At 37.3% G+C, this 15,695-nt stretch overlaps 1 protein-coding gene across 5 annotated transcripts in view; it reads left to right on the top strand.

Moving 5' to 3' along the window:
• Positions 1–15,695, top strand: part of ASXL3 (ASXL transcriptional regulator 3) — a 129,287-nt gene that overhangs the window by 97,108 nt on the left and 16,484 nt on the right. For all 5 annotated transcript variants that reach the window (XM_027674466.1, XM_027674474.1, XM_027674495.1 and 2 more), the window contains 2 exons: positions 13,771–13,867; positions 14,341–14,446. In XM_027674466.1, coding sequence (XP_027530267.1) covers positions 13,771–13,867; positions 14,341–14,446 — 203 coding nt within the window. The remainder of the gene's footprint in view (positions 1–13,770; positions 13,868–14,340; positions 14,447–15,695) is intronic.

Genomic DNA, 15,695 nt, shown 5'->3' with positions numbered 1-15,695 from the left:
GTTGACCGGAGATGATGTGGATGCCTCATCCCTGTAAGTGTTCAAGGCCAGGTCAGATGGGTCTTTGAGCAACTTGGTCTAGTGGAGGGAGTTTGGAACTGGATGATCTTTTAAGGTAGCTTCCAATCCAAACCATTCTATGATTCTATGATTTAGTGTAGGAAAGCATACACTGTTTTGCACTGGAAATTATATGGGTTATTCCATTGCTAGCTTCTAAATAAAATTTGTAATGAAAATATGGTCGCAGAAACATCTGTTCAGTCAACCTTTAAGCAACAATAGCAGCGATGCTGCACTAAAGAAAACACCGTTTCATTAAAAAATAGTTTTAAGTCATCATCTTGAATATTAACCATGACCAACTCACTTCAGAAGCTGTGGAAAGAATCCAGAGAAGGGCACCAAAACTTGCATGAGGCATAAAAATTTCTAAAGAAAAATTACTGGATTTTAACTTTTTAATCTATGAGAACAAAATTAAAAGTGAAGAGCATCAACTTTAATACAGTCAACTTCTGTATTTCATACAATAGGCAACTAATCCATGGAAGTCTTTTGCATAATAAAAGTTAGCATTGATTGCTGGCACAGTTTAACTGATATAAGTAGAAGGTGGATGCATGTATATGAGTAGTAGCTACAGTTGTATCAAACGGACTGAAATATTTATGGAAAATAAAAATCCCCTTTTTCAGTCTTATGCCAGCTAAGCTAAATAGAAGTAGAAATATTTTATTTGACAGCTCTTTTAGTAATTTGCTGTTATGTGGTCTTTTACAAGCCTTATCTACATGATCTGTTCCTTGCAGTTATCAAGGGTTAGTTCCACCACTGCTTTGATCTGATAGTGTTACCATATGGTACCACTCAGATATGACTAAATGCTGAAAAATATAGCATCCTTGCTTAGCATCAAGTTGTGTAGCAGAAACACTATCAGCAGAAATGCAGCCATTGTTTAACAGAACTTACAGATTTTTTGTGACAACTACAGATGCTTTTCCTTTTCTTACCCAAGCGCTTTCACACTCATTCTGTATTATAGACTTGCCAACTGTTAGAGAATCCTTTTAGTTTGGTCCCATTTATCACAATCTCTTTGAATAGTAGTTGTATAAGTGGAAAAATTACTTTTAGATAGGTAGTGGCATACTTGAACAGTCAGTAGTATTCTATAGAAAATGGAGAAACTTCCTCAATTATTTTCATACTAGAAATACATGCAAGTTCATTTAAAAGTATTTTTCAGGTGGATAAAAGTTTAGTTTTATAATTGCCAACTATTACTTCGCAGTGAGGGCTCTAGCTGTGGAGAACTCCTTGACATAATTGGTTGCCAGGTCATTAGCCAAAGTATTGAATAGGATAATGATTGTTTTGCATTATTATAGAGAATTTAGGCTTTATAAGTGCAAGCAGGTCTTGTTAGAGTTTCTGAAGACTCTGTCAGTCAGAAGGTGAACAGTCCAGAGACTAACGAGGGCACATATAGTAATAAGTTCTGTTCCACTTTATAGTACCTCATCCATTTTATGATGGAAAACGTTGGTACGGAGAAAGTATAATACTACTCTCTGCAACCATTCTGTATTTCCCATTGAGAATTTCTGTTTCTTGGGCTTAATGAGAAGTCTGTTCTGCAGGGATGCCACACTTAGCCTCAAGGCAGAAAGTATCTGCCTTGACTTTTAGCATGTCTCAACCTGTCAACTGCTAGCAAAAAAGATGATGAGTGCGTAAGGATCCTTCCAGCCATCATGAAGAATAACTGGTGGTGGATACAATGGGTCTGTGTTTGAGAACAATGGTTCCAGAAACTGAGAGTGTGTGTCCGCAGTACAAGCAGAACCAGAAGACAGCATAGTGCTTTGTGCTGTGACATCCATTTAAGATATTTTGAAACTAGTTGTAATCTAAGGTTTTAATTGCACGCAGGCAAGCTAAGCCATTATCTTATGAAATCACAGTGTTTTGGAAGGCCATTCTGTCTAAATGAGGGGTTGTTTCGGATATGAATCATGAGCTGTGGTCAGTTACACTAGATTGCACAGAGTGACTCCATTGGAAAGGCATTAAGAGTCTAGAGGCCTGGAAGCCAGAATGCAAAGACTGACTTAAGCACCTATCTTTGAAAGTGGAGGCTGGCAATTGGTCAGAAGGAAAATGCATGTAATAGTTTTCTTTTTAATGATGATGCAATAGGTGGAAATTTGATATGCCATTCTTTAGCTTTTTAAACTGTGAAACACTCTTATTACTAACTTATTTTTAAATTTCTTTACCATCTTTTATATCTTGACATAGAAAATATGCCAAGGAAAATTTATCTAGTCTTCTCTACACTAAGACAGAATCAACAATGTCTGCTTGTCTTTAAATTGTCTAAAAGGTTTTTTGGCTGTTCAATGATGAAGAATTCACAGCCTCTCTAAAGTCTAGTGCTTCATTGTTTTCACTGTTAGAGAGTTTTCTCCTCAGGGTCTGATCTGAATCTCTGTTGCTGCAATTCTGTCTGTTACTCTTTGTTCAGTTTGGCATCTGAGTTTACCATGTCCCTGTTTCTTTTTCTTGAGAAGCTGCCCTTATTAATACAGTCTTTGTAGATCTAAGACCTTAAATCTGTTCTCATTCTCATTTATCTCCTTTGCATTTTGTACCGGTTCTGAGTTGCAACAGTCAGAATTGAACATATTACTGTAGCTCAAGTGATAAGTAACACCAAGGAGAGCAAAACTAATTTCTGTGTGTTTACACAGTGCTCCTGTTTGTAACTTACAGTGTTGTGCTCACCTTCTTTGACATATATTGAGTTTGTGATCAGCTCATGTGCTCATAAGCTACAAATACTTTTCCACAGAAGGATTGCATAGGCACTTCATTTCTTCGCTTTGTAATTCTCTAGTTATGTATTACTACAAGAGTCTGAAATGTTACATTTGCTATTGCCGCAGTGCCCTGCTTATCCCTAGTGTTTTCAAAGGAATTCACAAAACCATCAAGAAAATTTTGAATTTAAGTTCTACATTTCAGTGTACTCAGTCACTCTCTGACTGATGGTATTTGCCAATTACTTCCACCTTTTATGATGCCTCTGAAAGACAGCCTCCCAGTTGGTAATAAATAAGCAATAGTTCCCTAAGTTCTGAGTAGTTCTGTGGTGACCAAATTACAATTTCTGTATCATGGTTTTGCTTAACAAAATGTTATGCATTGTTACAATCAAGATATAAAACTTGTGCTGCTTCTCTTCTGTCACAAGGACTTTTATGCAGTCAGAGAGAAAACAGACTGATTTGACATGACCTATTCTTGACAAATCTGTGTTGGCTGTTGCTCAGCTCCTGATTAACTTCCAGGCAGTTTAGTGTTATATCTTACATAGTTGGCAGGGCTGGATTAACAGTTGGACTTGATGATCTTAAAGGTCTTTTCCAACCTAAATGGTCCTATGATTCTATCTTGTGCTTTAACCATTTCACCATTTTACCATTTCACATATTTTCTGAAGCATGAAGACAAGGGGAAGAAGCAAGATACTTAAACATAGACTTCTTGCGTCAACTGAGATACGCTGTGGTATGTAGTCTAGTACCCAACTTTTCTTCAAAATGTTATAGGTCCCCTGTAGATTCTGAGTCAAGTCTGCCCAGAATGTACCTAGGGCATCTCAAAAAAGAATCGCTTGTCTGTGTGTAGGCCACAGAGTTCTTCTAAAGCTGGCTAAATCTGTAAGTCCTTAGCTGCACTTATACCCTTCTTTAGACACAGGTGATACATGTGTCTTATATATGTATAACTAACATGTATAATTTTGTATTTGTCCACTTCACTACTTTAAAATCCATTTTTTAACAGTTCTGAAATAGATTCATATCTGGCATTTTAACAGGCTAGTCCATCAAACCCAGATGATTTGAATGCATTTAAGTAATATTTATTCAGCTCCTTGCTTGTTCAAGGTCAGTTCTTACCCTTTTGCAATTGATACTCGTTTTAAGCACCGCAGTCCGGTAGATTTGTGGTGAAGATGTATGCAAAAAAAAGGGAGTATGAACATTAGCTTTGTCTTTGTATCCCTCTAGTTCTTCCATTGTGTTGCACAGTGGACTTTTTCTTTCATAATCTTCTTACTCCTAATGTACTTACAGAATTACTTCATCTGGAGTCAGATGTGTCCTTTTCCAACTGTGTCTAATTTTGGCCCATTATACCATGCTCTGCTGTGGTATTCTTGCTTAGTAGGTTGACCGGGTTTCCATTCTCTGCCTGCTGTGAGGTTGACAGTGGGGTCCTAACTAAGACAATGTGGTCTTATTGTACAATCTCCATTAGTCCTTCACAGGAGGTTTTACGCTCCATGTGGTCAGCATTGTTTATTTAAAGAACTATGAGGGTTTTTTAACTCCTTTTTCACTAGCACCACATTCTTGGGGATTCTTCCAACTAATTGTGCATTTATGAAAGTATGCCTACTTGAAAGACTTTTTTTTTAATTTTGTTGTAATGTCTTCTTTCTTTTTTTTTCCCAAACAAACTTTAGTTTTTTATATTGCTATCAATCATATGAATTATCAGATCTCCATTTGCCAATTAAGGCAAAATGTTGATTGTCAACTAAACCTTCCAAGTCCTCCTACGTACCATTTGTAGTTCTTGCATTAGTGTTCAATCATCAAAGGCTGAGATAAATGTACTGCTTTCATCACATTAGCCTCTTCTTTAACCTATCCTTTTATAAATAAACTTGTTTTGGCAGTGGACCACAGAATAGAATTTATCGTATTTGATTTGCCCATAATATGGGGCTGTGTATATAAGTACAGTGTTCAAATTTTGGAGAAATTAGCAAGTTTGTTTTTTAGAGCATGTTCCTTTCCTCTGTGATGGCCATTTTCCATCTTTGCTTACCTATTGCCATATCTCTAAACTTTGGAGCATCACCACAGGGGTGAAGATGCCAAAGCCATTCTGCCCATAGCACCCGTTAAATCACCACTTCATTATAGAATCACAGAACATGCTGAGTTTGAAGGGACCCACAAGGATTATTGAGTCCAACTCCTGGCCCTGCACAGGACTGTACCCAGGAGTCACACCATGTGCCTGAAAGTATCATCCAAATGCTTCTTGAACTTTATCAGGCTTGTTGCTGTGACCGCTTCCCAGGGGAGCCTGTTCCAGTGCTCAGCCACCCTTGGGGTGAAGAACCTTTTTCTAATATCCAACCTAAACCTCCCTGACACAACTTCAGGCCATTCCCTCAGGTCCTGTCACTGGTCACCACAGAGAAGAGATCAGCATCTACCCCTCCTCTTTTCTTCACAAGGAAGTTGTAGACTGCAAGGAGGTCGCCCCTCAGTCTCGTCTTCTCCAGGCTGAACAGACCAAATGATTTCAGTCTCTCCTCATACGGCTTCCCCTCAAGGCCCTTCACCATCTTTGTTGCCCTCCTTTGGACACTCTCTAGTGGCGTAATATCTTTATTATATTGCAGAGACCAAAACTGCACACAATATTCAAGGTGAGGCTGGACCAGTGCAGAGTAGAGTAGGACAATCACCCAGTATATGTCTGTCTCTGCTCATAAAATTATCAACAGATCCCTAGATTCCATGATGATTCCTAGAATCTCCTTGTCACTTCTAATCCACTCCATTTCTGGCAGTATTCTTAAAGTGAAGGTAGAGTGCCATCATAAACAGTGACATTGCTAGATTTTGCAGCCATCATACCTACCAACACCTTCATGAGATTCATCAGATGGTCTCTGTTGTCCTCATTCCCTCATTTCAGATGATGCAGATTGAGTCAATACATGAGCAAAGACCCTTAAGAGCTGTTTTTCTCACTGCAAAGTGGATGCCGGTCAGCTCAATAGTCCTCTAGGCCCCATTGACTGCATCAGCTAGATCTCTATTGACTATCATAGGGAATTAGAAACCTAGGTCACACCTAGATATTTACATTACTTATTTTAATGTTAAGCAGAATGCCAGACAGGAATACCACAACCCTCTGTTACTTTCTAAGTTACATTTTTAGAGAGCTGTAGCGCCTAGGCCAGTATGCCTTTGACGCTAACACAAAAGCAAATTTGCTTAATAGCAAATATTCATCTTTGTCATCAAACAGTAGTTGGAAAGTGGGAGTTTGGATATTGTTTTCATTATGATTGCTAGTAGTCACCCCTTCTATTCGCCCTCTCAAAGAATCCCAGAAGCACTGATGGCCTGAAGTGGCCTGAAGCCACTGATCACAGATGGCAAGCATCCAGTTTTGGTGCTGTACGCAGATATTTGATAGTATCACCTGGGGACTTGCTCATGAATTGGTGTTGTGTTTTAAGCCTGGCTGACAACAAAGCCCTACACAGCTGCTCGCTCTCTTCACTGCAGTGGGATGAGGGAGAGAATTGGAAGAGTAAATGTGAGAAAACTCATGAGTTGATATAAAGACAACTTAATTGGTAAAGCAGAAGCTACACACAAGCAAAGTAAGCCCAGGAATTTATTCACCGCTTCTCGTGGGCAGGCAGGTGTTCAGCCATCCCCAGGAAAGCCAGGCTTCATCATGCATAATGATGACTTGGGAAGACAAACACCATCATGCCAAACATCACCCCCTTCTTCCTTTTTCCCCCAGCTTTATATGCTGTGCATGACACCATGTGGTATGGAATATCCCTTTGATCAGCTGGCGGCCAGCTGTCCTGGCTGTATCTCCTCCCAACTCCCTGTGCATCCCCAGCCTGCTTGTTGGTAGGGTAGGATGAGGAGCAGAAAAAGCCTTGACACTGTGTAAGCCCTGCTCAGCAATAACAAGAACATACCTGTGTTATCAACCCTGTTCTGGTTACAAATCCAAAGCATAGCTCCATACCAGCTATTATGGAGAAAATTAGCTGTTTCATGGCTAGGCTTCGCGAACGAAGATTTGGGAAGGGCTCTACCCACATTTCTTGCAAGCGCGTTGGTGGCTGAAAAGGCCAATACGAGAAAGGCATGTCCGGTTGCAAAAGACACAGCAGAAAGACTCCTTAGATGGTATATTCTGCAAGGCACGATTCTTTCTGCGTTGTCTTTTCTCCTCAAGGGTGATCCTGCGTGCTTTCTCAAAAGCATCAGCAGCGTCAGCAGCGTTATAGATGGAGAAAATTAGCTGTAGCCCAGACAAAACCAGCACAAATGGGCTAAGCTTATTTTTTCACTTCTTGTTTTCCATTCCATATAGTGTTTCAGAAGCCTTGAAAAAGTCTTGGGCCAAAGTTCAGTGTTTTGTAATAAGGTAGTTAATAGCTACAAACAGTTATTGCTTACAACTGTATTTGGGTGCCTAAAGTAATCTGAGTAAGTATACTGACTATTTTAAAAAGTAGGAACCTCGAAAGAGAAGGCAGTTCCCTCCTGTTACAGCATGAACACCTGGCTTGGTGTTAAGCACTGTGAGATCTGGTTTTTTGTTGATGAAGACACTGTGGCATGAAGGAATAATTAATGCATCAGACTTCATGATCATGAGTAGGAAGTGGTGGAAATTTATAGGATCAACAAACATGAATTTGGACGTGGGTGGTGTAACAAATTTAATGGGTGTGTATGAAAAGCACAAATATCAGTCAGCAAAGTGTGTGTTCCAAAGTAATCACAGGGTTTACAGTAGTCAGTATTCAGGGAACATCCAATTGGTAAAAGGTCATGCATATAGAGGCATGCATTGTGTTTTGCAACTGTTCTAGAGCTGACTATCACTTCTTACGAGATTTGATAGCAGTTTTTAATCCTTCATGGATTTTGTGGATCAGGATAGCATCTGGTACACTACAAACTTATCTATTGATGTTCTCTGTGGATTTAGGTTGTAAGTGGGTGTTTCATGCTGACTAGCTTAAGTAGCAAATATAGAGGCCCTAATTAGGAGTCTGATCTTCTTTATGCTTTCTTTACTGTTAGTGGAAAAAGAGTAGCTCTTCTAGAGCGATGATGCAGAGTACCTAAATGAAATGTTTATTTGTGTCTACTTGGATTCAAACAGTTCTGCTTCTTGGAGAGAGTTTTTCTTAGTATTGGACGGTTTTAGGGGAAAACACAGATACTGGTCTTCCCTGTCACATGTGAACTTTTGCTCTATGATCGTCAAGAGTGATATGAGCCAGACCTGGCATGTTGTCTGTCTAGCTCTCAAAATGTTTGCTTTCGGAAAGTCAGTCACTAAGGTTGCATCTTCAGATGCTACATTTGCACTGTACATGCATCACAGGTCAGTTTGATTCTGGTGCCCAGTACTACAGAATCGCATTTGTTACAAATGCATGTTACAAATGGCAATGGTGTCTCTCCACTCACATAAATAAAATGTCAATTTTCCTGTGTGTGATATAGACACTGCTGAATTTTTCATTTTTAATATTTTGGAAGCTTTAATGCAAAAGTAGCAAAATGTATTTTCTCATATCTTCCCTTTTTTTGCAGATAATTTTTTTTACATACCTTTGGGAAAGTATGTGAATCATAGGATTGTTCTTCCCCCAAGATAAAATATAGCATTAGCAGCAGTTTGTGGAAAGTGTATAAAAAATGAGTGGAACTGTACACTTCATTTAGATGAATCTTCACTTCTCCTGCTTTTTTTTTTTAATTTTTGGTTTGTTTTTGTTTTGTATTTTCATTGTAAGGCTGAGAGAATTGGGATTGTTGGATCTGTAAGAAAGATGGGGACAAACTTTTTAGCCTGTTGCTATAGACCAAGGGGTAATGGAAATGGAAGGAGAGTCAATTTAGATTAGATATAAGAAAGAATCTTTTTTATGAAGAAAGTGTTAAAACACTGGAATGGGTTGCCCATAGGGATGGTAGATGACCCCATCCCTGGAAACTTTGAAGGTCAGTTTGGATGAGGCTCTCAGACACCTGATTGTGAATGCGGCCCTGTGATAGTTGAATATGTCCCTGCTCATTGCAGCAGGATTGAACTAGATGACCTTTAAAAGGTACCTTCCAACTCAAACTGTTCTTTGATTCTAGTCAAATGGCATGATATTCACACATAAGCTTTCATGTAGGAAATATACTACACAGGAACTGCCTCCAGGGGATCATTAGAAGTCTAATAAATGCATTGGGAGAATTTTGAATCGTTTGAAAGAGAGAAATAATAGCTTTGCTAATTCCTTGTCTTTTAAGATTCTAGCCAAGATCAGATAACCTACCAGTACACATCTATGCAGTACTTTCTGTATCCCTATTAAACTACCAGTGTGTATCTTCAGGTTGAGCTACAAGAATAATCTCTGCCTTATTTTCAGAAGTGACTTTTCAGTGAAACTTGGAAGAGAATAATGGCAGTAGTTTTTCTGGAAAGGTTACTCGGTTCCTTTTGATAAGAATGTTTGACATTTGCTCTGTAATGCAAACAGATGCTGGGGTTTAGCAGATATGTTTTGGGATTGGGTATTTTTTTGTTTGCTTTCAATAAAAAGAGGAACTTTTAAAAGCTATTGTGAATTCTGCATAGAAGTATTAATTAGAAAACATAATTCTAGCATTGTGCTTAATCAGAGAAAAAAGAAACGTAAAGCTCAACAGAATAAAACATAAACTTTCCAAGAAATTTTTGTTGTTCCAGCTCATTAACACACTGTCTCTGTTGGACAGCAGTTTTTAAATACCATAAAAATTAACAGTGTATTTAAGAACTGCTTTATTGGCATGTTTCTTCAAATTCTAATTTAGAACTAGTGGTTAATTGTGCTATTTCTGTCATCAGAGCTTAGAGAAGTGAATACACCCCTGGGCTTCAACATTTTCAGTTTCCACTTTAACTTTTTGACTTCAGGTGAAAATGCGTTCTCCAGGTGAGATAAGAAAAGAAGATTTCAGTAGAGGTTGTTAGCTAATATTGTAGAAGGATGACCTCTTAGTCCTTCCAAGTTTAACAGAGCATAAAAACATCAGCCTGGTTTCGCGTGACTAGAGTTTGAGAAAAGGGATGAAATATCCTTGTTAGTTTTGTAGTTTCTGATAGACCCTTTAAAAACGACAGATGTAAAATTGCTTGGTTTTTGTCTGTTCGAACTTGTTCAAACTGTTTTTCCCTGTGTAGAAATCTTTAAATGAATCAAAAATAGCCAAAGGATTGAACTTCTTGTTAGTTTAGTTTGGGTTGTTTTCCTCCTTTGGTAGTGGATCTGCTTTCTGCTTAGTGCTTTTTTCTTCTTATAACATTTGGAAAATTTCTGTTTCATTCACTTAATCTCTTTGACTATTGTGAGTTCCTTTAGGATTTTTGTCCTTGTCCTTTTCTCTTTGAGCTTTAATTGATTGAATAAATTCTTTCTGCTCCATTCCCAGCAAACATTTTCTTTGATCTCAAATTTCTGAGCAAGTTTGGCGAAGTCACTGGGGCTGGACAATTCTTTATTTCCGTCATTTTTTCCATTGGTATCCATATGTGCACCAAATCTAGATAATGATAACTAGTTTCATGCATCCCTCCGTAGTGTTTAAGCCTGAAATGATTCTCTCATGTCATGTTAAAATAGATACTTGGAAGCTTCTCCTCTAATTAGTGTGATCCTACCTTCTTTATCATTAGATGCTCTTATGTCTAGATTTCGGTTGTTCCAGCTACATAAATCTTCCATTAGTTATGTGGTCCCATAAACACAGGTCTCAAGAAAGGTCTTCCTCTGACAGTTCATCAGAGGCAATGTTTATCATGAAGTCAAGCAGTGACTTTTTGTTGAGTTTGTTGTTCTTACGTTTCTTAACCTAAGCATCCTTAGCATCATCTTTTCAATCTTGTAACATAGTTCCCCAGCACTTTTAAGCTGCTGCAGTCAATACAATAAGTGGTCAGTGCATCCATTTTCTGATACAGTTCACAAATGTACTGTTGTTCCATTGTTAGTTGACCTATAGTATTTTTCCTTCTTAGGTAACCCACTTCAATCTTTTAATTCCCCCTTTTTGCTATTCTTCAGGGAACTTTTTTCCCCGCCTTTTCTTTCACAGGTACTTCCTACTTGGCATTTTTTTCTGGTCCACAAGAACTAATGAACTTTGTCCATGAACTTGCTAACATTTGCCTTCTGCTCTGAAGTTCCAGCCTGTGTTTTTATCTCAGGTGATCTAGTTCACATTTGAAGTTGTTTGAACCTCTTTCTAGCATTTATCTTGGGGTTTGCTGTTTGTTTTCCAAACTTCATAAGAAATTTGCACACAGACACCTGGAACTTTTCTTCCTAAGTACATTAGCCAGCAAAAATGAAAGGTGGAGTACTCTTTCTGCAAAGCTTGCTTTTCTCATGTTACAACAGGGTTACAATGAAGCTAATACTGTTCTTCTTGTATTCACATGTTAATATAACTTGGCAGTCTTCATAATGCTCTTGACTTACACAGCCTGTTGAAATAGCTCAGTCAGACTTGGCTGCAGTTTCATATGATGTTTAATGCACTCTGATATTGGATTGCTGCTGAAAAGTGGCATTCTATTTCCACTTCTTTTGGTACATTCAAACTTTCTATGGGATCTAATGGTCATATGACCTTAGGATAAGTTGGATCATCTTTCTCATTTAACAGAAAATCATTGTCTACTATTTATTACTTTCTTATGACATTTATTGATCTGGCTAGTGATATGGCTACACTGTTTGCCATCAGCTGAGCCATTGCATTTCAGAGCATTTCAGAAGGTCCATGCCTTGCAGAGATAGCCTGCAGTTAAATGTGGTTAAATATGATAATAAAAGAATTTTGTGTCTGTATGACTCTTCTGCAAGACACGGATAGGCTTAGAGACAAAATCTTTAATTTACTGAAGGTTGGAGTAGAACCTCTGTTGACAAGTGGGTGTTTCTATTTCATCTCCTTTTATATTGAATCTGAAGGTAGCTTGAACACCTTTCTTTGAGGAACAAAGAATTGTTTATTTAGTAATTTGTGATTCTTTTCTTTGTAACTTCTCATCTGACATTTTTAGGAAATTGTGTAAGTGCTGGTTTTGACCATCTACTGGTTTGTTTGTTCAAGTGCAAGAGGCACTGGCATTTAAAAATCTCACTTTAGTATGTTGATTCTGGAATTTAAATATTTCGGCAAAGTTGATTTGTGCACAGAAAAGATAATGTGTCATGCCAGTATGATTTATACAATACATAAATGTTCCTTCTGGCCTTTCTCACCTCACTGGTTTTATTTTCTTGCTGCTTCTGCTGCATGTTTCCCTGTTTTTTTCCAGCTTTTCTCTAGTTTCAGCATTAGTCATAGCCTACCTGTGATTAATATGCGTGTGTTCCACAACCCACATCACGAGAAGTGTAGAAATGTTTTATATCCACCCCACTTAAATGCAAATCCTCTGATGTGTTGGCAGAACAATGCCATATAGCAGGAAATCACCAGCAGCAGTACTGTAGGTTCATATCCTGCTGAGGGACCCTGGTACCATACGCATACTGTTTTCTTGCTGTAATCAAATTCCTTTAGCACTGTCAGCTTTTTAGAGTCCATGCTTTTCACTATTTCTCTGTTTACTACTTCACATCATTCTGGTTTACTCTTCTGAGATAATTGTGGGACGGGATGTCAACTAGGCAGTAAGTAAATTAGCAAAAACTATTCTCAAATAAGGGCCTGTGTTATCAGTGAAGTATAGAGTTCAGCAAGGGAGATACAGCGAAATATCATTTAATATTTCTGGCACGTCTGCATCTTTCTGGCTCCTGTGTGAAACAAGCACTCAGAATTAGGGGATATTACTTAGCTAAACCATTTGTTAATATGCTGGAAAATGTGCTGGTTTTTACTGCTAGATTACAAGTAGTGTTGTCAAACATTTATCTCTTAGTTACCTTGACAGATGTAAAATAGTGGGAGTGTTTGTTCTAGTAACATTACTTCTTCTGCCGTTTCCTCTTTCTCTTTTTTATTTGCTAGTTTGTTTTTATTGTTCATTTATTATGCTAGAGGTGATACCAACTGCTAATTTGTTTTATATAATTACTTTTTCCAGTTATTAGAATTCCTTCAGTAACCAGACATATCCGCAGAAACCTGAAAATAATGCATTAATTTTTATGGTAAAAGAAAACACAATAGTTGGATTGCTTTTAAAAGTTACTGTAGAAAATACTGTGATTAATGCTTTTAATGTTGTTTTACCATTGAATGTTTGACAGATGTAGAAAATAAAAAATAATTATAATGTTCTTCCACAGTTTTCACTTTTGATGCGTATAAAATTTTGTGTATAGCTCTTTTCAGTTTCAGTGCTGAGTTTATATCAGTTCTGGTGTTAAGGATACCTGTCATCCTTTCTTTGGCCAGTACAGCTTATTAGTAAGGATGAGTGTTAGGTTTATTTAGAAACAGCAAAGTTAGTCTTCATTGCATTTAATTAGTTTGTTTTGTACCATATTACAGACAGATACACAAGTATAATAATGCTCTTGATTTTTGATTGTGTGCGATGCCTCTAGACATAGACTCAAGACAGAGGTCTGTGATTAAAACACATCAATCAGTTGTAAACTGAGTTAACATCAGTAACACTTAATGACTGAAGAGAGCACGTTGATGCTGGATTAGTTCACTTCCATTTACAGTGGCGACTAAAATGAAAATGGTGTTTTAGTAGTAGTCATTTTCTTTGTTATTCCCACTCCCTATCCCTCCCCATTTCCCCTAATTGAAACTCTGTTTTGATGTAATCCTAGCTGATGCTATTTCTGACACTATCTTCTGCTACCATCGGCTTATTTTCTAGATGGGAAGTGATGGAGTTTTGCGCCTCAGTAGTTCTGCTCTAAATAATGAATTCTTTGCATATGCAGCACAAGGGTGGAAACAGAGATTGGCAGAAGGTAACTATTTGCTTTTTCTCAGGTTTACCTAAGGTTAATTGTTTTTATGAAGAATGTATCTTTTTTCTACATTTGAGAAATACTTTTCAAATGGAAAGTGTAATACACCAGTAATTTAGCAAAAGAAAAATTGCTGATTCCATTTTGAATTTAGAGTACATTTTTACAGCTTGCTGTGGCAGCTTATTTTGACAGTTTAAAAAAACCCCAAGCATTTTTATCACTGTCAGCCTTGGAAACATAAACGCATGCAACTAAATCCCACAAATGTACTTTTGAACTACTGATGTTATATGGTAAATCAAATCTTTCTATGTCACACTCACTTTTGTTTTTTATTATTTTCATTTGGCATTGTTGGATGACTGTAAGAGAAATCACTGTACGTCATCTTTGTATCTGTAATCTATCATGACCCATATTAAGCTAATCCTTGACAACTTTTATTCAATATGTTAGTATTTGTTTTTTAGGAGAATTTACACCAGAAATGCAGTTGCGCATCAGACAAGAGATTGAAAAGGAAAAGAAAACAGAACCTTGGAAAGAAAAATTCTTTGAACGGTTTTATGGTGAAAAGTAAGTATTGAAGCAAATAAAAGGATTTTTTTTTATTTCTTTAGGAGGAAATGAAAACATAATTCTGTGCTTCACATAACACAGTCATATGCAGTAAAACTCAATAAAGCAGTTATCAAGGGCAGTCATTCCCCAGTATAAGAAGTTGTGGATAGAATTATAGTTGTGTGTCTACACTTGCATTACAATTGCGTTTTTAAAGTGTTATACTCATCCATAAAAATTCATTCCAAAGAGAACTTAAGACACAAGACCCAAGCATGTGAGAATTTTTTAATTATCTTTTAAAATGCAGCATTAGGGCTATTCTTCCCTCCTCCAAAATATAAATACAGCTTCAACAGAGAAGACGATATTTCTGTAACATGTTTTTATTTATTTTATTTTTTCTTAGCTAGTTGCAAAGTTTCTAAAATCAAATAGTGTTTTTTATTTTTTCACTGAGATGGCCCATTGACTGGAGAAGAATATATGACTTAGAAGAAATATTGGCTAGAGATAAATGAAAGTGACTTTGACTAATATAATTTTAGAAGTGAGATGCAAAGAATAAATAAATACCTTTAACTGACTAAAATTAATTATAGTATCACTCCAGGTGCAAAACTGGGGACAGTCAGCAAAATTTCATTGATGAAGATACAGAGATGGCATTCTGCAGCAGCTGAAGATTCAGTTCTTATATTTGGCAGTTTAAAAAAAAAAAAAATTAAGGAGATTCACTTCTTCCTAAAATTCAAGAATTTTCCTTTTAAAAACTGTTTTGAAAAGTTAATTCATCAATACTTAGAATTACGTATCTGTTTTTAAAAATATTAAGAATTTTATTAGAAATTATAAACTAGTTATTTAAAGGGATTTATTTATTTATTTATTTTCAAGTGTGTTTTAATTATATCATGGAACCACAGAATGGATGAGGTTGGGAGAGACCACAGTTGGTCATCTGGTCCAACCTCCCTACTCAAGCAGCGTCATCCTAGAGTTCATTGAACAGGATTGCATCCAGACAGTTCTTGTGTATCTCCAGTGAGGGAGACTCCACAACCTCTCTGGACAATCTGTTCCAGTGCTCGGTAACCCACACAGGAAAGAAATTCTTCCTCATATTCAGGTGGAACTTCCTGTACATCAGTTTCTGCCCATTGCCTCTTGTCCTGCTGCTTGGCATCAGTGAGAAGAGCTTGGCTCTATCCTCTTGTCACCATCCCTTCAGGTACTTTTAGACATTGATGCAGTCCAGGCTGAA

The sequence above is a fragment of the Neopelma chrysocephalum genome, unplaced genomic scaffold, assembly GCF_003984885.1.
Source record: "Neopelma chrysocephalum unplaced genomic scaffold, ASM398488v2 Primary Assembly neopelma1_22, whole genome shotgun sequence".
Lineage (NCBI taxonomy): Eukaryota > Metazoa > Chordata > Aves > Passeriformes > Pipridae > Neopelma > Neopelma chrysocephalum.
This window is presented reverse-complemented; position numbering and strand designations above follow the sequence as displayed.